The sequence below is a fragment of the Cyrtonyx montezumae genome, unplaced genomic scaffold (genome assembly GCF_038088225.1).
Source record: "Cyrtonyx montezumae isolate F1298 unplaced genomic scaffold, pur_monq_1.0 scaffold_32, whole genome shotgun sequence".
Lineage (NCBI taxonomy): Eukaryota > Metazoa > Chordata > Aves > Galliformes > Odontophoridae > Cyrtonyx > Cyrtonyx montezumae.
The window spans coordinates 295102-317640 of record NW_027072037.1 but is presented as its reverse complement, the minus strand read 5'-3'; the positions used below and the strand labels follow the sequence as shown (position 1 = coordinate 317640).

Genomic DNA, 22539 nt, shown 5'->3' with positions numbered 1-22539 from the left:
GCGCATCTCATCCATTTCACTTGCTTGAGGTTGTCACAATGATTTGAGCAGTGTTTCTTTCAGCCCATATAAAGGGCACTATATGGGTTTTTTTTTTCCTGTTTTTTTTTTTCTTCCCCCTTTCCAGCAGGTTTAAAAAGGAAAAAAAGAAAAAAAAAAAAAAGACTCAGCTATTGTCTAAATGGTTCAGAACTAGTGTGGTATATTGGGATACTTCAGTGGCTGTTATGTGATACTGGATCTTTTTACAACATAGATTAAAGACAATAAAAAGGGATAGAGTAGTAACCGCCTCCGTGCTCTTCGTTCTGTTCGTGGGAGGGGGCTGCGTGCGTGTCCCCGCGGCGGGAGGGGGCTGTGGGGCCCTGTGCTCCCCACTGCTGCCCCCACAGACCCCCGGGGGGGTGAAACCCATCCCCTCCCCACCCCCCATGCTCCCCCACAGACACACGGCCACGCTGAGGGCGACACCGAGAAGCTTTTATTTCTTTCAACTCTTTACAATAGGAAGAAGAATCACAACATCAAATCGGGAAATGGTGCTCAGGAGACGGAGGTGTGCGGCCCTGCACGGACACAGAGCAGCTCTGCCCCCCCGGGGGGGGGACCCCAACCCTCTGCCCCCCACTGCGGCAGCACCGGAGCCGCCCTACAACACCAAAGAATGAGAACACGTCACACGTGGCAAACGCTCCGCGCAGCGCTCCCTCCTCACAGTGAGGTACGCACCGTCCCCCCCACGGATGGGGAAACTGAGGCAGAGGGGTTCTGGGACACCCCAGGGTCGGGAGCCCGGCGCTGGGCTCACCCCACGTGGGGCTGAACGCGTCCCCACGTCCCGGGGTGACGGAGCGACGCTGAGCGCCGTGGGACGCTCGGGGGGTGCGGGGGGAGCCCCGTGTCTGATGGATCCCAGACACCAGCTGGCGGCCAGCGAGACTCTGCGTGCAGGGATGGCACGGGCAATGCTGGAGGGGAACTGTGTGGGAGGGGGTGAAGGACGCAGCGCTCCTCCGCTGCTCCCTGGGCTTCGTGCCCGCGCCCGGGGGGCTGCTGCCAAGAAATTCTGCCCAAATGCCACCGCTGAGAGCCTGAGGGGGGTGTCTGGGGGGGGCAGCGGAGCGCACTACATTCAGTCCACGGCCCCGTCCCACTCCAGCCCACGGCAGGCTGCTGTCACAGGAGAAAAAGGCCCACGGGAACCACAATGGCACACAGCAGCCCCCGGGGGCTGGGGGGGGGACCTTGGCCACTCCGAGCCCCCCCCTCCTTGTGCTCCCACAGCACAGCACTGCAGAGCACATCCCCCCCCGAAGCCCCCCCAGCTGTGCGCCGTGCCATCGCTGTGCCCCACGCTCAGCACCACGCGCCGGGGCCGGGTACATTCACACTGCATCAAAGTCAAACGGCGATTTAATGAAAAACAATCAGATTATTGTTTGTTTGTTTTTTTTTTTGCCCCCAACCCCTCCTTAAAATAAAAACCGATTTTGCCACCTGGAGCCCTCCGTCGGCTCCCTGCACTGCTCTGCCCCCAGCACATCCTCCACGCACGGCCAAACCCAACGGCACTGCACACGCAGCCACTGCCTCCCGACGGCACCAACGCTGCCCCCAGCAGCACCGCAGCAACGCCCGCACCGACCCACAGCTCGGGATGGGAGACACAACACGAAGATCAAGTGCAGCGTTGCATCGCTCTCCTATGGCAGTGCCTCTTTGGGGACCCCCAGAGCAGCAGCAGACCCACACACACAGCCCAAAACAGCTCCGGGAGGAGAAGCCCCCTCCTTCCAACCTCCCTGTTCCAAAAGTGCTGGAAAACTAAAACAAAAAAGAACCAAATCAAACAGTATCGACAGATAGCAGAGATGGAGCTCTGGTGTTCAGAATTAAGTAATGGAAAGAAGGAAGCAGCAGCGGAGGGGCAGTGATATATACGGGGGATGTGCAGGTTGGGGAGAGGGGGAGTGGCAGGGGTGCTCTGCAGAGCTGGGGTGGCACGGGGAGGGGGGAGGAGAGGAGGGAGGAGGAGGAAGAGAGAGGAAGAGGAAGGCAGCGAGGCTGTGGGTATATATAACGGCCCCGCTCAGGTGCAAATCTGCATTTCTTGTTTCAATTTTATCCAGAGAGGAAAAAAAAAAACAACAAAAAATAAAGAAAAAAAAAATAGCACTTAGGAAACTAGCAGACGACTTGGATGCAAACTAGTACATTTTAATGCCATTTTATTAGAAACCATGCAAACTTTAATATAAAAAATACAAGTGCAATAAGAATCTTTGTGTGTAAATACAGATTCCGGGTTATCGTGTCGTTGTTGGCTTCCCCCAGGACCATTCCCCACAAGGATGAGAAGCTGCTGCTTCCCTCCGCCCCTCCTCGCGCAGCCCCGGCACGCGCCTGCTCCCATGGCCTTTGATCCCAGTGTTTTATTATTCTGCTTTTTTTTCTTTCTTTCTTTCTTTCTTTCTTTTTTTTTTCTTAATTTCCCTTTAAATTACTTTGACGACCCAAGAACGCTTTTCCGGCTTTACTTTTTTTTCTTTTTTTTTTTCTTTTTTATTTTATTTACATTTCATCATTTTTAGTGTCATTCGCAAACACGGAACGAGGAGCTCAGGCCTCACTCAACACAGCTCATCTCCCCGGCTCCACACTCGCACACCCTCTGCACATCCCGGCCCCACTCCGAGCCCTGCGCACCACGGGGCTGCCCTGAACCCATGGGGCTGCCCCAAAGCCACGGATCAGCCCAGGAACCCACAGAGCTGCACAGCCCCTGCTGAGCCTCCAGCCAGAACGAGCCCAGGTTGGGCTGTATCAGCCAACAACCAACCAACAGCCAACCAACAGCCAGCCAACAATCAACCAACAACCAGCCAACAGCTGGCCAACAGCCAGCCAACAACCGAACAGCAACGAACAGCCGACCAAAAGCCAGCCAACAATCAACCAACAGCCAACCAAGAGCCAGCCAACAGCCAGCCAACAACCAGCCAACAGCTGACCAACAGCCAGCCAACAACCAACCAACAGCCAACCAAGAACCAGCCAACAGCCAACCAACAGCCAGCCAACAGCCAACCAACAACCAGCCAACAGCCAGCCAACAGCCAACCAAGAGCCAGCCAACAGCCAGCCAACAACCAACCAACAGCCGGCCGACAGCCAGCCAACAACCAACCAACAGCCGGCCGACAGCCAGCCAACAACCAACCAACAGCCAACCAACAGCCGGCCGACAGCCAGCCAAAAGCCAATCAACAATCAACCAACAGCCAACCAAGAGCCAACTAAGAGCCAACCAAGAGCCAGCCAACAGCCAACCCAACGCCGCCGCGCACTGGGGCCGGCGCCAACGCGACGCGTCCAGCTGTGCCCGACACAGCTTCATCTGAACTGCTCAGCAGAAGCTTTTCCTTCAACACATTCCTGCGCCTTTCGATTTCAGACATGGCTTAATCCCATGAATTTGCTCCGTCGTTTTTAAAATATTAAAAAAAACAAAAACAAAAACAACCCAAAATGAAACAAAACAACCAACAACAAAAGTTACGACTGCTGGATATGTCAGTAAGAAGCAGCACTGCAGCAGCGGTTAATGTCCCTACTCTGCTACGGTTAAGGAAAGAGAAAAGGAACCTCAGTGTGGGTTGGTAGCACGATAAATCATCAACACGTCGTCACGAAGAGTAAAAGGTAAAAGTCAACAGTTAAAACAGCCCTAATGTGTGTGGTAACAGCATCAGTGGGGTCAGGGAATGAAGCAGCGAGGAGGAAAAGGGGGTTCTCTTAAAAAGAAACAAATCACAGCTTATCCCTATTAACTCGGCCCGGCTCCCCCCGGCGCCCCCGGGACAGCGCGGCACTGACCCCAAACCCCCCAAAAGCCGAAGGGATGGGGCCGCTGGGTGCCACCCCCGTCCCGCGTGAAGCCGGGGGTCGGGTGAAGAGAGCCAAGCTGCGTTCCGGGGTGCGGGGCCGGGGGGGTCACAAGCCTTGCTGCGGGAGCGCTGCGGGGGGAGCCGGCGGTGGCGGCGGTGCCGGGGAGGCCGGGCTGTCGCTGGCGGAGGTGCTGCTGGGGAGGGTGGGGGGTTTGGAGGCGACGACGATGTCCGCTCCGTGGTCGGTGCGCGCCTTCGCCTTCTCACGGAACGTCAGCTTGTGGGATTCAATCTGCAGCGACAAAGGGCAGGGTGGGGACGGGGGGGGGTGATGGGGGGGACACGAGGAAGAGGAGAGAAAGGTGAGAGGGGGACGGGAGACGATAGCAGAATGTCATCGTTAGATGCCTGGAAGATAAAAGGCAATTTTCCGAGTTAAAACAACAGCAGGAACCCTACGGACGTCGCTACAAACAGTTCCACGCTTGGACGACACAGCGGGGTGCGACCGGTGCTCGCCCACCCCCCGGCAGCGTGCGTGCAGAGAAGCCCGGGCACTTACTTGTTTCTTGTATCTGAGTCTCGAAGCTCTGAATTTCCCTTTGGTCACCACCGCTCAGGGCAGTGGGCACCGCCGGCCCTACGCCATTCTCCCGCAGGGCGCTGCCCGCCTGCGCCGCTCGCACCTCTCCGTTCTGAGGGGCTGGCGGGAGCTGCCCTGGCTCCACACTGCCCTCAGCCTACAAGGAGACAACAACGGGGTGGGGAGGACGACAGCAGCGGTCAATAGGAGATGGGGCGCTGGGGGGGTGACGTGTGAGCCCCTCCGCCCTCCCCTGCGGGTGCATGTGGGGATGTGCAGGTCTGTGCCAGATCTGTGCTAGGTCCGTGCCATGTCTGTGCCAGATCAGTGCCGTGTCTGTGCCAGATCTGCAGCTCAGGCCCCCCTGGATCCGGGGATGGAGGGCAGAGCACTGCGCCTGAGTGCAGCTCCACGGGGCCAACACCTCCCGTGGACTCACAGGATCACAGCACGCTCTGAGTTGGGAGGGACCTTGGAGGTGATCCAACCCAACGCCCGATGACACGCAGGGACACCCACAGCTCCACCGGGCGCTCAGAGCACGGCCCCTGACCGTGGGTGTCTGCAATGAAGGGGCTTCCTCCGGCTCGCCTGGATGCATTCGTACACCACACCTAAAGGATTTGCAGTGGATCCCCAGCCTGGATGTCCAAGCTCATATGGGGATCTTGGGCTGTGTGCACTGGGTCCAGGGAGGCCACTTTTAGAGAAGCCCCTGTCCTGCTCTGCCCCAAATCCTACCTGCAGTCACTGCTTCTGCTGGCATCCAGGCCACAGCAGCTCAGCTCTTCCCCTGCACCCCTGCCCTATGAGGCCCCATCCATGGGGAACAGGGACCACTGCTGTACTCACTCAACCAAAGCACAGCCACAACCTTCTGCATCACAGAGCCGTGGGACAGTTGGGCTGGAAGGGTCCTTAAAGATGGCAGAGCCATCACAATCACAGCATGGCCATTTGTAGGGACCCCCCGGCTCCACCCCATGGAGCGCTGCAGATGGGGGAGTCCCAGTGCACGCTCTGCAGTCTCCTCTCACCACGTTCTCATGGGGCTCAATGCAGAACCGTTCCCTGCCTCCATTATCCAGGGTAGCATCAGCTCTTGGAGCAGTGTGCTCCACCACAGCCCAGCGTGGCAGCACCCAAGGGGCTCCAGCACCCACCAGTGCTCCACGGAGCGATGCTGGGACGAGCGCAGAGCTCAGCGGTCCCAGGGCCTCTCCCCTCCTACTGGGGGCACAGCGGGGTCCTAGCTTCGTAACAACAGTGCCAGACCATAGCATTTCCTTCTTTTTTTCTGCTTCCAGCACTGCAGCTGTTCAGAAGGAGCCTTAGAGAAGCTGCAGCACAAGTGGATGTACGAGGGCACAGTCACCAGCACCGCTCCGTGACGGGGAAGGCCATGTGCCCACCATCGCTCCCTGCAGTGGGGCCTTCCCCTCCCTGAGGAACAGATGTCGATTCAGGATGGGGGCAGCTCCAGTTCTGCTGTCGTGGGGAGACGCTATGAATCACAGCAACGCTGCACCAATCCTCCCTTGTCCTCACAGGGCCCTTGGGCTGAGCTGCAGGTCGGGCTGCTGGGGCCGTTTCCCAGCAATAGCAGCTGGGGTCTCACCAGCTTCACTGGGGAGCAAAAGGAGAAGGGGAGGAGGTCCCTCATAGCTCCTGTGATGTCCTGCAGCTCAGAGCGTGCCCTGCTCTCAGGGTCCTGGGGGAGGGATGCAATGGGGCAGCGTGAGCCCTGCACGTAACGCGCAGCGGGGACCCGCTCGTGCTGCCAGCGTGTTCCCAGCTCTTCTTTGTGAGTCATACTGCTGGGGCTCACAGCAGACTACGGAAAGAGGTGGCTATAAAAGGCTGGGGTGGAGAGGCTGGGCTGCACTGACAGCAGGAGAAGGAGAAGAACCAAATGTCAACCCTACACCGATGTACCAGAGCTCGCCGCACCCACCTTCACTGTTCCTCCTGCTGGCAAGTGTCCCACATTGTCCAGAGATCCCACTTTGGCTTGGGCCTTCTCCTTGAAGTTCAGCTTCTGGTTCTCAATTTTGACATCTCCTCCTCCTGGGACAAGATTGAAGAGGAGTGAATTCATGGGGGGCTCCAAATGCTCCCACCTGAGAGGGTCCCCTCACAGAGGAACCCCCGGTATCCCATCGTGCCAACACGAAGTTCAACTGCCAAATGTGGGCAACGGACATGGAGATGGATGGGCACTGAAGGTCAGGAAACAACCACAGCTCTTTAGCAACATGGACGGCTGCAGTTCTCCCATTGGCATCACTGGGGGTTGGCGTGGCCAACGGTGGGAGCCAACTGATGGGCTCCAACAAAACCAGTGAGAACATCTCACAGCAGTTCTGGACAAACCACTGTGCTCTCAGCAGCCCGGGACAAGGGCAGCATTGTTGTGCAGAGCTTGTCATGAGATGGCTGAATAAGCAGAGGTCACGTTGGTGGCACCACGTTCTCAACGTGGGAGCACTGAACCTTGGGTGTAAGGCTGAACTGCATTCAACCCAACGGGCTGGCAGAGAGGGGCAGGAAATGCCAGGAACAAACAGAGGCAAGCGTGTGATAATGACCTCCAGCTCTGGTCAGAGAGCTTTGTCCCTCACACACAGACGTGCCATGGTGACTACGCAAGCACTTTAGTGCTCACCTCCAAGGGGAGGCATCTCTAATCCCTCCTCTGCCCACGAAACCACTACGAACCCACACAGCCCTTCTGAAATAAGCAACAAAGCCCCTGAACTCCTTCAGTTGCAATCGAGGGCAATTCATGAGCAACTTCACTTTCTGCAGGCCAACGATGAGGAAATGGTAAAATCCCTACCTGGCTTGTGTTTGATATTGGCTTTCGAGCCACACTTGGAGGACACTTTGGAAAGGTCAACTTTCTTGTTCTGGATCTGCACCTAAAGAGACAGAAAAGAAAGAACTGAACACAAAGAACCATTCCTGGGCGTCTGGAGGCCAACGTGCCATCCCTCCATCAGGTCACACCTCCTGAATCCACACCCCTTTCCACTGCATCAGCTGTCTGTCATCGACCTCCCAGCCACTGAATGCCAAACATTCTGGCATCACCTGAAGGCCTGTGCCAGCCCAGAGCAGTTAATGTGAGCAGAGAGAAACTGAGGCCAGGTAAAAGCTAACGCGTGGACAATAAGCAGCAATGCTGAGTCTTGAGCTCATGGCACATCCGTGGCACAGGGACCAAGTGGAGGTGGTTTCACTGCCACATTCCCCAGACTGTGCTGAGTGCTTTCTCTGCCTCCCAGGAGGTGGGGATGGGGGATCTCAGAGGGCTTCTCCAACTGCAATGGTTCTGTGGTCCGATGATTGTGCCCAGAAGGAACAGTTGGTGAGAACAAGCTGCCCTCAGAGACGAGCACTGAGTGGGAGGCTGCTCCCCACTGCTATTTAACCTCATCCTACCAGTGATTTGATGCTGGCAGAGCAAAGCTCTCACGCAAACAAATCTAGGGTGATGCAACCCTAAGATCGTGAGATATTCACTCTCAGTAAACCATCTTCAAAGTCAGTCCTGAGCCCAATGTTCCAGCACAGTGCTTAGAGACATCGGATTGAGTTTGGGGAGAGATGTCTTCTCCAGGGTAGGACAACAGTGCAGGTGAGGAGTCATCGATTTTGTGTCTTTCTGCTCTAAAAACACTGACTCTCTGACCCTGGGTTCAGCACTTCGTGTGGAGCGCAGTTTCTGAGTCCTTAACGCTCCTCTGGGGGCTCCAGAAGGGTGAAAGATCCCTCCATCCCAGAATCAGCCCCTCCATCTCTCCCTCCATGCAGTCATCAGAGATACACGTTGGAAGGAACTTGGTGGCTGCCACTGACGTTACAGAACAGCACTCTTTGCTTGGAGGTGGACTGAAGCAAACCTTTATTTCACACGAATACTTCCTAAAACAAACACGCATCACCAGCAAGGGCAGACACAGCCAGCAATGCCTCCTCCTGATTCCTCCTGGGGATCCAAACCATTACACCTAAATGGAGGAGTACCAACTCTAAGGTGAGTCATCATGTTCAGTTTGCAATGGGAGATGAGTGGGGCTGGCACCCGTAGAGCCAAACCCTCACTGCCAAGTGGAGGTTGGACTCCAGCGCTCCGCGCAGAGGTTCTGTTGGAAGTGTGACCCTCACCTCTCGGTACATCCTGCATCAATGAGCATCTCCTAATCCATCTCAGGAGGTAAAGCCAAAGGGTAGAGAAACCACCTGCGAATTCCAAATCACCTCATTAAACCTTCAACAACTCTACCTGCAGCGTGGCAGATCTGCGTCTCTACTGTCGCTTTCTTTAAAAGGAGGGGGGGAAACACTAAAGGAAAATCCATTCTGGTGTTGCTGTACTTCTATCAAATGTGACAGAAATAGGAAGGACATCTACTGGTTTGGAACATGTCGTCTTGGGCAACTTCTTGCCTCCAAGATACCTCCAAGGTACCCCAGAGACCCCCAACCCCCTCCCTGGGCAGCCCTGATGAGGCCAGGGGAACCTGGGGGGCCCAGGTCTGCCTCCACCCTCTGCCGGGGAGCGATTGTGTACCGTAGGAAGAGTGTGATCCCATACTGAGAGTACCACATGGGAACGACTGTGAACATGTGAGCCACGGCCGTCAGAGCCACCCACTGCTGAATCCCAACACGCTCTTGGCCTCAGGATTTAGGACATCCCCATCAGGGAAGAATTAAATGCCAGGACATCATCTAGCAGAACTGCTTGTAACTCTCAGAACAAGAGAACACCTCAGATGTTTTCGGATGTAAAAAGGGACGGCAGGAAACGCTCCCCCAGGAAGGAGTGGTGCCCTCCCTTCCCGTTGGCACTGGAGGCACAGCAGCTCAGCCCGGCAGCTGCCCCACAGCATGCAGCCAGAACAGCATCTGCTGCAGAACGTGGGTTACAAACCGGGGCTGTGCCAAATTCAGGCAACAAATCCACACCAATGGCAAACCCTGCCCCAAAGCACGCTGGCACGGACCTGTGTCTGCCAGGCACTGTAGCATCTGTGTAGTGACCTTGTCTTTTTTTGCCAGATGCCTTCAGGATATAACACAGCAAACCAAGCACACAGACACCACGAGCTCAGCCTTGCATTCAGCGAGCTCAGCTCCAGCAGTCTTTACATTCAGAAGCTAATTGCAGCTCCGAGGCTTCTCCTCCTCCTTCGTTGGAGTTTCCCTTCTCGTGAGGCACAAAGGGAAATGAATCTGACTCAGCACACCTCGTTTCATTTGCTATCAGACAGCAGAAGCAGGTCAGGGACCGATGAGCCTCCGCTGACTGCAGAGGGAATGAATCCACAGTGCACTAACTCCTGGGGTCAGCAGTGTGCACATCTACATTAACTCAATTAATACCACGTAAACGATGTGAGAAATAGGTCAGGAGCACTCGGGCTCCCAGAGAACCAACCTATGGGGAGCACGGTTCTCCTGCCTACGCTGTTTGCAGAAGCTCTGAAATTCTGCCACACCCTTCCATAGGAACACAGCATTCATGGACTGACATATAAAAACATAGCACATGAGAAGGAGTTAGTAGAAAGACAGCTTGCCCAGAGTCCATACTTACATTCCCACCTCCAGGGACATGCTTAATATTGTCCTTGGAACCACACTTGGACTGAACATGGCTGTAGTTCGCTTTTTTGGAGACTATCTGGACCTGGAATGTTACAGAATGGAAAACAACACAAGGGAGAGGACCGGTTAGCGTCGTCGTACGGCGGGCTGCAGAGGATGCTCCGACAAACACGGGGCCGTGTTAAACTCACACCAACTCGAGCAGCGGGGGTGAAAGCAACGGAGAGGAAAAGGGAGAGAAAGGGGAACGAGTGAACAAGAGTGGCACACAGTGTTAGTGCGGGAGCGTTGGCGCTGCCGGAGGAGGTTGGGTTGATCGGGGCCTTGAAGGGCACCCAGGAGAGCTGTGAGCCGCCACGTCCAGCAGAGCCGGGCCGGGGCTGGCTGCAGGGCTGGGAATGCCTTCCAGCAGCTGTGGGCAGTAAAGCCCAGGCTGAGACACACTGCCTCCCACTGAAGGCTGCCCAACCTCCCCTTCCATTCATCAGATGAGTCTTAGGTTCATTAAATAGAAGCACTGCTGCTCGTTTTAACTACCAAATCCAAAAGCAGTGCGCTGACTTTGACTCCCAGGGGTTAAGTGACTGAGTTAGAGTGACAGATCCACGTGTACATTGGGTTAGTGACGAGGAGCGTTCAGTGGGAGCTACTGAGCAGCACACACCGTGGCAGAAGCTGCACCCTACAGCACTTGCTGGAAAGAGGTGATGAACCCAAAGCACAAAAGGAACCACCAGAACGTTCTCACTTGAAGGTTTCCACGCGCTACTCGTCCCATCCCGCTCAGAAAGACTGGATTCAGTGCAACACTTTCTGAGAAATGTACTTTTGCCACCGAGTTTCTGTAGGTTTACCGACTTCAACGGAGCACAAAATCCGCTCATTCCAGGCTCTCTATCTGAGCTGTGGTGGCTGCCCAACACAACAACCTGCATCCCGAGGCAGCCAGGATGGGAATATGGCAGGGAAGAGTCCTTACTGCTCTGCAGTGCTGGTGGCTCCCACCCTAATTCCAAACAAGTGTAAGAAAAGTGGTCATAAGGGCAAAGTGCTCCCAAGGGTCTCCCAGCTCAAAATGAGGCCCAAGAGTGCAAATGGAGAACTCTGAAAATGCTCCCAGAAGGCACTGAGCCATCATTACCATCGCGATCTCAGCGTGTTTTACCGAGAACAGCCTAGGAAAGAACTGGAGAAGTGTTGTGCGAGGGACAGTGACACTGACAGGAGAGAGCAGGAGAGTTGAAGAGAAGGGAAAGTGACTCAAAATGGAAATGCTGTCCTCCATCTCCCACAGATAAAAGTCTGAAAGAAACTCACTTTCCCATTGGGCTGTTTTGGGACACCCTCTTTTGTTACGGTTGTTTTAGTTGGAGCCATTTTAGAGACCGCATTGGGTTCAGACTTTCGGGCAGCAGCAGCTGATTCTGGCTTTTTCTCTACTTTCCCCTAGATGGAGACAAATGGATGGTTTCAACCAGCAACAGCAAAGGCAAGGGCAGGAAAGCATGGGAATCCCAGCTCCCCCATACACACAGCAGAGCTGCCAACCCCAGAGACCTTCTGAGCACCACAGCCCTGGCCCAGTACAACCAGCACCACGGACAGGGCTCCAAGTGAACACATCATCACTGCTCCCAACCTTGGATCGACCCAACAGCACCACAGGACCACCTCCTTCCCACGGAGGGCACAGCACAGATCTGGGGGGATGCACAGCATTGCACATCTGCTTTGCTTGGAGCTCTGAGCTCTGCTGTGCTGTGCTGTGCTCCCATTGGGGTTTCTCACCTCCACACTGCTCGGACTCAGGCTTGGAGATGAAGAGCTGACTTCATTTTGCAGCTAACCCAATGCAGGTGGATTCCATTCAACAGAAAGTCAAATAAAAACGTACCATTTTCAAAAAATTCACCAACCACCTGAGAATATCCACTCTTCTGCTGATCTGGATCCAGGCAAGAAGAGCCTGTGCCTGCGGGGCGTCAGCGGGGATCTGGCATCCCCAACCCACCAGGAAGCAAAGCCTCAGCCCTCAGCACGGAGGCGTTCTTGTGCTCTGAAAGCATCCCAGCATAAGGAAGACTACAAGAAGGACAGCTGTCCTCAAAGGTCGGATTTACCACTGCTATGAAAATGGCAACAAAATAAAGGGCAGCAAAAGGCAACGTAAAAACACTTGAACCAGCACAACAAACCCTGCAAGCTACAGGGCACTGCGACCCTCCCAACCCTACTGTGGTTCAAAACCATAGAAGAGCCACATGTGCTCTTTCTGAGCAGGTACTGGAAGGATTCATGAACACCAGTTTGGTTTCAGTTTGCAATACGTTGTACTGGGAAGGCTCTCTGCCCTGCTCTCCTCAAAGTTCTTCAGTTCTTACTGTCACTTCCAGAAACTGTTTCGTGGAGTGGACATTTATCCTGCAGACCTCCAAGCTCTGGGGACCACACTGTGATCACACACAGCTCAGATACTCTTCACTCTGCAGAGTAATCCCATGCACCTATCGATGCTGTCTGTGACACACAACCCCACAAAAGGATGCCCTGCCTTTCGTGTGCCAAAGAGGAGACGAAGGCTCCCAGCACCAACTGTGCTCTCTCAGCATCAGGTGGAAGTTGGAGGCTGGGTTATTTGTTCCAGCAGACCTGCAGCAAAAGTAAGCGGGTAAATTCGTTCTACTCAGTGCAATGGGAAGCCCTCTGACTATGGGCAAGTTGCTAACTTGTCTGCTGGGCAAAGATGGGTGTATCTGCTAGACAATGTCCAATAAAGATTTCACGATGATGTGTATCCACACAATGATTAAAGCCCTCGGAAGAAGGCAACAGGCATATCCCCAAACCTGTCCCATTTACATGCAATTTAAGCCCCTTGCTGATGGAGGGCCTCAAGTTTTATCTGTGCACATACTTCTCCCTACAGCTTATCCAAAGCTTCTTTCCTCGTGGCCACCAGAATTCATCCAAAGGGCAGATGTGGCACCCGGGGACACGGCCTAGTGGGCACGGTGGGGATGGGTTGATGGCTTGGGCCTGGTGGCCTTTTCCAACCTTGATGACTCTACGGCTCTGTGACTGTAAGAGCAGTAGATGCAGACAGTTTAATTTCAGCTTTAGGTATGACACGTTGTCTGGACTCCCTGCTCCTGGAAAGGGAAAAGGTTCAGTGGAATTTGCTCCTGAATCCAGATTTCCCGCGTCACAGTGCGTTATTACACCTCTGTACCATTCAGCACTCAAATCCTCTTTTCAAAGGCAAAGTTTTGGAACACAGACAAGGTTGGGGCTTCCAATACCAACTACTTTCTATGTCAGGATGTACAGCAAACACAGACCCACGGCACTGTGAATTCCTGTACGTGTGCCAGGAAGGCTTTCCTGGTGGATTCCTTCTGTACACCACTACCACTGCTTTGTTAATGCCTCGTGCACAAACCAAGAACCCGAAGAGGAGCTCTGCAGGGCATAAACACGAGAAGAGCAGCGAGGATACAGCCACCAACACCAGCAAAGAGCACCCACAACAACTCAGAGCTACGCTTTCAGAGAGCACACTGTGATCAAGTCGGAAGAAACGTACCTTTCCTCCACCAGGCTGATGCTTAATGTTATCCGTCGATCCGATTTTGGAGCGCACATTCTTCAGATCCGGAGCGGCCGCGCTGCTGGCCGGGCGCGGGGGCTTGGAGGCAGCGCTGGGTTTGGTTGCAGCCTTTGTAGGAGGTTTCTTTGCATCCACAGCAGCAGTGGAGGTGGTGGTGGGTTTGGCTGCGGCAGGTTTGGGTTTGGGGCGGCTGGCGGCCGCCCCCGGCGCGGCAGCGGTGCTCGTGGTGGTGGTGGTGGGAGTGGTGGCACTGCTCTTCACCACGCTGCCAGCAGCACTCTTAGGGCGGGCCAAGTCCGCTGCAATTAGCACAGTGACAGTGGAGGGATGGGGGGAAAGGAGGGCAGGTCAGATGGCACGGCCACCAACTGCCCCACGGCCCTGACAGAGGATGTGAATAGATGGAAACAGCAGAATTACCTGATGGGGACTTGGCAGTCGTCTTCTTGGCGTCCGCAGGCTTTGCATCGGTCTTGATAGCTGCCCAATGCAGAATGTGTGATTAGTGCTTCAGAGGGGGAAAGCCCATCAGTGTGGGTGGGAAGCACAGCCTCCCCCCGAGCTCATCACATTGCTGCTTTCTTTCCTAAAATAACTTCCAGAATCCGACAGCGCTCCAACATTATGTTAATCTGCCCCACTTTCACTGCTTTCAAAGGCCTCTCTTTAGCAAATAGCAAAAACAAACCCGTTGTTTGTCCACCCATCACTTCTTATGGGCAGATCAGTTTAAACCAGTGCCGAGGTTATTGCACATTTTGGTCCCTGCTATAATCGTATGAAAATAAAATCAATCACTGAAGTGGCAATGTGCCTTCGGGCAAACCCCAGCCATCGTGACCTGATTACATCCCACGCAGGCAGAGGTCAGTAAACCAGGAACAAAAAGCAGAACAAAACCATGGACCAGTAAAAATCATGCGCTGAAATACATAAACAGAACCTTATTTGAATGAGTTGATGATGATAATACTTAATTTCCAGTCCTAGATTTTTTGGTACACTGCAGGGGCTGGCAGGGGATTTCATAGCATGGTAGCACAATAAAAAAAGCAAAAGGGGCACATAAGCATAGGTCAGGTCATTCTGGATCGTTCCATCCAGACCTTGCTAAAAGCACTCAATTAAACACCATGGAGAAGACATGAGCTAATGAGATGAAACACACTGGAATAATTTAATAAGGCCTTAAGGACAGATACATAATTAAAGCCAATCACGTAACAAGGCCCTCTCGAACCAACTGGGTCTCCCTCCCTGAGACCCCAGGACTGGGAGAGCTGACAGAGGGGCACAGCATTGTTTGGTGTGAGGGCGTGAGGAGCAAACACTGGCTCACAAAGAGCTGTGATTATTTCTGCTCGTGTCAGCAGGGACCAGGCACCAGAACCCCACGTGTGTTAGCAGCACGTGATGTTGAAGACCTGGTAAAGCTACTGGGAAAACGGACTATAATGATGGGTGAAGACCTTGGAAAGATAGAGAGGTGGTCTTACACAAACAGAAATCATTTTCACGCTGAGGGAAAACCTAAATATAGATAATAATTAAGGCTAGCTCTGAACATAACTCAAGTCTCTCTGTTGGCAGGCTGACAGCCAACACCTGAAGAAGGGAAGCCATGCAACTTCCACAGAAGCCACTATCCACGGGTTCACATAGAGAGAATGATAAAATATTTGAGCAAGCCACAGGGAAGTGGCAGGTTCTGGCTTTTGACATGTAAAAATCAAGAGCAGATGTCCTTCTGAAATGCCACCTTCTGCCAGAAAGTTATTATCTGTCTTAACGTGCTGCCCTAAGAGTCCACGCTGTGATCGAAGGAACTCAGCTCTCCGTGCTCTCCATCAGAGCATCCCGTTGGAGCTGCATCTGCTCTGCCTGACCTGCAGCCATTCATGGCTCCACAAAACCATTCACCCTTCCTTGCACCATTGCTTTGACCCCTTCCAAAAGAGGCCTCCCCTCTTTGGTAGGGTTTCAGAGTGGCTGGGTTGGGAGGGAGCTCAAAGACCACCCGCTTCCATCCCCCCGCTGCAGGCAGGGCTGCCAACCCCTGAATCAAGCACCAGAGGAGGTGTGCAGGGCCACACACAATGTGGCCTGGAGTACCTCCAGGGATGGGGCTCCTTCACCAACCCTGTCTCCCTTGTGCCTTCCCGGACCTAGGACTGCTTCAGTTCCTGGCAGAGCTCCTCCAGCCATCCTCAGGTCTCCCTCACCCGTCCCAGGTTCCCCTCTGTACACTGGCCAGGTCTCACACCCTCAGCAGCACAGGAGCCCCTTCCCCTGCACATCTTGTCACTTGGAACAACTTCCCCGTGTCTCTGCATCAGTGACTCCATCTCCTTTCAGATGCCATCGGATGCCACTTCTCCTTTGTCCTCGTCTCAAGTTTGGAAGGAGAAATTAACTCAGCTGAACTCATTAAAATGTGTCAAGCATTCTGTGCTGCAGTTTGCACAAAAGAGCACAAAACGAATTCCAACAGAACGTCCACGGGACGGGTTACGATGCACTGCGAAGTGCAGAGTGCAACGCTTCCTCTGCGCAGGAGTAATTATGTTCTCCCCCCCCCAAGCAAAAGAAAGCGTGGGATGTACATGTGGTGGAATACACGACACCACAGTTACACCACCATTCTTCTTTCAGGAAACAGGGGTTATGAATTCACGCTCTGGGGCTCACGGAGCAAAGCAACTGATGTGCAGCAGTACAAGTTCATTGGGAACTTTAAGGGCTGGAACCAACCCAAGCTGTTCTATGACTCCAGGACATTCTGATAAGCGACGACGAGGCCCAACCCCTCGAAAAGACTTGAAAACATTTCACTATGTTTTCATCTGAACTTCCACCATTAAGATGGGTGAAAATGATGTTTTCAAGAGGGTAACACGCTGCTGTGTTGGCTGTGTTGAACCCACTGGAGTTCCCTCTTGGCAGCAGCACCCTGGATGGATACAGGTTTCGGGGGAAGCTGATGTGATTTCCAAGCTCTCCAGCCACCAGGCGAGAGGAAAGCCACCAGACTTTGGCTGGAGACAGACTTCTGCCAGGAGAGAGCTGAGTGCCAGGAGAGAGCTGAGTCCTCATAAATCACACGTGCTCAGTAGCTGCATTAACCCCAACTCACACAGAGCTGATCCACGTTGACCTCGAAGGTCATTCAGATTTATTTCTGGAAGAGGAAGCTCAGCAGAGAAAAAATTCCAACCAACTGCCTGCGTGCCTTGGCACAGGATCTGGCCTTATGCTCTGTGAGGAGAGCTGCTATCTCCACCTGCACTGAGCCTCCCATCACCCGGCCACGGTCTGACTGACAGCTGCTTACACCGCTGAAGGGATTCAGGTTCACAGCAGCCACAGCTTTGCACAAGGAGCTGCACTTTAAGGTTTTATTTCCCCGTGGGTTTCTTTTTTTGAAGCTGAAGATATCAAGCTTGCTTACTAAGAGACAAACTTCTTTAATAAACTGGAGGTCACGATGGCAACACGATGACTGCTGAGCACAGCAAGAAGCTGCACTCAGCTGCGTGATGGACACGTCCCTTTGCATGAACCACCAGTGCTCCTCAACCAAAAACCAGCAGATGCTTAGAAACAGACCTGCTGGAAACAAAGGGGGCATGCTTACATGTTGGCCTCTTGGGTGGGGAGGCAGTGGTACTCTTCGCCCCAGCAGCTGCAGTCACGGGGGACGTGGCCGTTGTCCGAGGAGTGGCAGTGGTGCTCCTGGCAGCAGCTCGAGGAGCAGCAGATGATGGAGGCTTTGAGAGCGAGGTCCTCTTTTCTGGGCTCTTTGCATCTGTGACCTGGAAATGAATGGGTTCTGTTAAAGCCAGCAGCTCGCTGACGGCCTCTTGGAAGTGTTTGCCAACAGAAAGCGTGAAATGAATTGGTTTATCTTTCTCACAGAGAAGGTGTTCTTAAGACTAGAAGGTAAATCCTTGAACACAAATAAGACACAGATGAGACCTTGGCCAAATAAATTGAGCAGAGATAAGAAGAGGTGAAGGTTTCATCTGTCACTAGATTCGCTAGATCTTAAAATCTGCCTTAACATCAGCAGGATTTCAGGCAAAAGCTGATTCCAATGCTACCTGGATCAAATGGGAAGAGCTGGGGAGGGATGCTCCACATGTCCATGTCTGTTAGCTCTGGGTCTGCACCGTGCAGAAAGGCCACACAAGTCAGCCCAGGGAAACTCCAAGGGACATTCCCTGACGTTAACGCTGGGCGTGGATGCCTTAACTGAGCCTTCGGATGAAACACTTTAAGAAGTGTCCACAGACATTTTCTCCAACCTCTGCTAAGCCCATACATGTATTATTTATCTTTAGATAGTTTTATAATGGCCACAGAATCATAGAAGGGCACAGGTTGGAAGGGACCTTAAAGATCATCCAGTTCCATCCCCTCATACAGAAACAATCAGTGGGAAATACTGAAGTGTTCAAACTGTTTTTCCTCCTTTAATATTAATACCAAAGCTCCACACTCAGTTTTCCCTTGCTTTTGTCTGGATTTCACACTTATCCTGGGTTTGAAGTGTATCTGTATTTCAAAATGGCACGAAATAAATACAGAAATAGAGAAATATCCTGTGTACTTAGTGACAGTTCACAAGGAAAATCATGAGAATGTAGTCGACTTTCATGTTTGCCTTTGTGAGAACTAAATGCCTGGGATCTGATGCCCTATGTGACTTAATGGAAACTGATACCAAAAATCACAGAAACAGAATTGTTGGGTTGGAAGAGACTTTAAAGACCAACAGCCATGGGATGGGTTGGGTTGGAACAGACCTTAGAGATCATAGACCCATAGAATGGTGGATTTGGAAGGGACCTTAAAGATCACAGAACCATAGGATGGTTGGGTTTGAAGGGATCTTAGAGATTATAGACCCATAAAATATCACAGAACCAAAGAATGGTTGGGTTAGGTTGGAAGGACCCTGAAAGCCACTTCCAGCCCCAACCCCTGCCATGGGCTGGCTGCCCCCCAGCTCAGGCTGCTCAGGACTCCCCCACATCCTTGGGCACCTCCAGGGATAGGCACTCACAGCTCTCCAACAACTGCACGCCTCCCTAACGCAGCAAATCGCGTTTGCTGCCATCGCCTTCCACCATCAGCACCAGCTCTCACTTGGGGGCAGAGGAGAGGGCACACAAAGACATCCCGGAGCTCTGGGAGCTCCTCAGAGCAGCACGCCGGTGCTTACCTTTGGCTTAGTCTCTTTTGGAGTGAGGGTGGAGGGCCGTGTGGTGCTGCTGGCCGGGCGCTTGGGAGTGGTGGTGGCAGGAGGGCCCGCCGTGGGGCTGGTGGGCTTTTTGTGGGGGCCAGGCGTGGCAGAGGCCGGCCGCTTGGGGCTGGTGGCGGCCGCGGGCCTGGCTTTCGTTGCTGCAGGCTTTGCTGATGGTGTGGATGCTGCAGGCTTTATGGGTTTTCAAAAAGCAAAATCCGGGATCAAAAGGAAACGAAACGAAACACAACAACAACGAACAACAAAAACAGCACGTGGTAAACCGAAACGTCAAGCTGCGAGAACGTAAAAAAAAAAAGGATGGTAATTCAAATGAAAAGAATCAAGCTTTCTATTTTCTGAGCGGGACGGAGGTGACCACGTCAGAGCCCCGTGGAGTTTCACCACTCAGTCTGCAGTGAACAGGATTTACTCCAGCGACATCCGAAGCGACAGAAGGGAGCGCTGGTAGAGCTGGGATTGGTGATGGCTGCTCCCGGCATCCGGTCCTGCGTGCAGGAGCACGATGCTGCCCTCCAAATTACACACACACACGGCGGAGGGCAAGCTGTATTCCTGACCTGATCAGCTCCGGCAGCCAAGCGCTCCCTGCCCCGTGCTAGCTGCAGGAGTGTGGGCTCTGCCAAGGGCTGCGTGCTGCTGGAGGCACACCTCTGCCATGCTTCACAAGCAGCCCTAGGGTAAGGGAGCACGGGGCCCTGAGCAGGACCTCTCCGTGCTAATTGCAATGCAGTGACATTGCCAATGTGACACCGTCAACAAGTGGGGGAGTATCAGCACAGCACAAGTGTTACTGAGAATCTTCCCTACTTCTGCACGGCAGGTGCCGGGCAGAGAATCGTTTTAAATCAAAGCTTACCCAAAGTCATTACACTCATTTTCAGCCAAGTTGGCTACGGGTTTGCAACTTCAGAACTGAAGGTTTTCCCTTCAGTAAAACGGTTCCCCAACGGTGGCTCAGAAAACAGAACTCGTGTGGCTGTGGCTTAAGAAGCAGCAAAGCCAACAAAGGGGCAGCACGGAAGCAAGGAGGGGGAGGGGGAAGGACCCCTACCTTTGCCTTCTTCTCGGGGCTCGGGGGCAGCTCCTTGTTGGGGGGTGCTGAGATGCCATTCCCTGTCACAGCTTCGGCTGCTTTGGGCTCCTCTGGTTTTGCTGGCAAAAAAAAAAAGAAGAATGGAGTCTTCAGTTTGAGCCTTTTTCGCTGGTTTGGTTGGTTGGGTGGTTTGTTTTAATTCTTTTTTCCCTATTATTCAATACCATAAGAGGAGGAAACAGAACAGAAAGTTATGGGTTGGTTATCTGGGGGAAAACTTCCCCAAAACCAGAATCCTAGAATCACCAAGGTTGGAAAAGCCCTACAAGATCATCCAGACCAACCACCCACTGAGCACCAACAGTTCTCGCTAAACCATGACCATCAGCACCACGTCTACACGTTCCTTCAACGCCTCCAGGGCTGGTGACTCCACCACCTCCCTGGGCAGCCTTCCTCCCAGCGCAGGGCACCGTTTTCCACCTCCCCCTTTCATCGTGGCTGCTCCCTCCTGACCTCTCCTTCTGCACAGAGAGCCCACCCCATGCCGCCCCGCGTGGCTCCGAGCACCGGGCAGTGCACAGAGCCACGCGAGGTGAGCACAGACAAAGCCCATCAGTGCTGGACACCGCAACAAGGCGAGGGATTGTCCCCATCCGCCAGCCACAGCACAACAGGCAGACAGTGAGACGTTGTTCTCTGCATCTCTGGAAGATGGCCGACTCTCTTCCTGTTTTCTCACTCAGAGGACGCTCAGCGGTGGCACGAAGCCTGCAGCAGCACCCTGCCCACTGCCTGAGCCACGAGCACCGACACGTACCAGCTGGGTTCCTCCAGAAAGGGCTTTTTATTGCAGCTCATCTACGTTGGCTCTTCTCTACGGCTTCTCCCCACTCTCCAGTAGCTGCCAAGCTTTGCAGTGCATCACAGTGTGTTGTTCCACGTTGCCTTACCAGCTACGGAGCACAGCACAGGACACTGTGAGCAGCCCCGGGGAACACACAGAGCGACCAGGGGAGCACAGAGCTACACACCAGCAGAGCTGAGCCCTTCAATGGAGAGCAGTGGCATCACCAATAGATGGAGCCAAGCACAGGGTGACAAACGTTATGGACCCACACCTGGGAACAGCACTGAGGATGGGGGAGGGAACCCGGATGGTTGAGGGCTCTGTTTGTGGCCCCAATAAGGGGGTCCCACCCCCACACAGCCCTGGGGATGGAGGAGGAACCATTCTGTGCTGTCTGCACGTAATTAACAGCCCAACACGCTCACCAGACCGCTCACTTCCACCCATCCTTTAATTGGGAGGGTGCTCTCTGTCATCCACAGCACAGAACTGCCTGGGAAGTTGTGCTCGTGGCAGGAAATATTGTGAAAAGCTGCCAAACCTTCACGAGATCCATTCATTAGTCTGCAAGAGTCACTGAAGAGCCCCTTCAGGTCCCTCTGCATGGCAGCAGTACTCAGAAGTACCCTGAGGACATCAGCTCTGAGCAGCTCTACTCTGAGCCACTGCTCTGCTCTGGTCAGTGTCGGGGCCCTGTGTTACACAGAGGAGGATGCCCACACCGTACACAATTACTCACCTGTTGTCCCAAAGCCAAGTCCTGGTTACAAACGTTTCCTAAACGTAAGGAAAAAGATGAGCCCACTGTCCCACAACAGAAAGCCCCCCACCACCCTGTGGCTCGCAGCCTGGAGGCTGCCCGGGCTGGGGCTGAGCTCTGCGGCTTCCCACGACCTTCTCCTGCAGCTCTGTAGCCCATGTAACTACATAACATTAAACACAGGCTGGAAGGGATATCTGGAGGTCATTCAGACCAACTCCCAGCTCAACACAGCTCCAAATTACAGCAGGTTGCTCAGGGCTTTGCCCTGATGTCCTCTGAGTATCCCCAAGGATCCACACCATGGGGCTTCTCCTCCAATACTTCATGTACCTATAAAGGGATGGGGTTTTTTTGCCCACTTGCTTCTCTTTTCCTATCAGAATTCCTGCAGTTTCATCCCCATTGAACCCCTCCACTGCTCTATTTCATGGATCGTGGAACTGATGTAGAACAAAACCCACATGTGGCTATTTCCCAAGTACCACACAGCAACTCATGCAAGAGAAGTCCTCCCAAAAATTCATTCTCCAGGTCAGAAGGGACAGGGAAAGACCCAACATGAAGTGTCTGAAGCTCATCACAGAATCATACAATCACCAAGGTGGGAAATGACCTACAAGATCATCCAGTCCAAACGTCCACCCATCACCAATGGTTCTCACCAAACCATGTCCCTCAGCACAACGTCTCAACGTTCCCTGAACACCTCCAGGGTCGGTGACTGCACCACCTCCCTGGGCAGCCCATTCCAGCACAAGTACTTCTATTCCCTGCTACCAAGGGGAGCCAAAGTGAAAGGGAAGATAAGCAAGAGTGGTGACCATACACCACGCCTTGAGAAGGTCAGCGCTGCCAGGCCTTGTTTTCTTCTCTTCCCTGGTAGTTGGCTACTTAGAATCACAGCATGGTTGGGTTGGAAGGGACCTCCAAG

The 22539-nt window shown here is 53.5% G+C and overlaps 1 protein-coding gene across 2 annotated transcripts in view; it reads right to left on the bottom strand.

Moving 5' to 3' along the window:
• Nucleotides 1–4207: 4207 nt before the first annotated feature.
• Nucleotides 4208–22539, bottom strand: part of MAP4 (microtubule associated protein 4) — a 107873-nt gene continuing 89541 nt past the window's right edge. For both annotated transcript variants that reach the window (XM_065744873.1, XM_065744874.1), the window contains 11 exons: nt 20014–20114; nt 18918–19130; nt 17328–17505; nt 14114–14173; nt 13670–13992; nt 11404–11532; nt 10076–10168; nt 7310–7391; nt 6425–6537; nt 4450–4627; nt 4208–4295 (listed from right to left, as the gene is read on the bottom strand). In XM_065744873.1, the coding sequence (XP_065600945.1) occupies nt 4288–4295; nt 4450–4627; nt 6425–6537; nt 7310–7391; nt 10076–10168; nt 11404–11532; nt 13670–13992; nt 14114–14173; nt 17328–17505; nt 18918–19130; nt 20014–20114 (1478 nt within the window). In that variant the 3' untranslated portion in view covers nt 4208–4287. The remainder of the gene's footprint in view (nt 4296–4449; nt 4628–6424; nt 6538–7309; nt 7392–10075; nt 10169–11403; nt 11533–13669; nt 13993–14113; nt 14174–17327; nt 17506–18917; nt 19131–20013; nt 20115–22539) is intronic.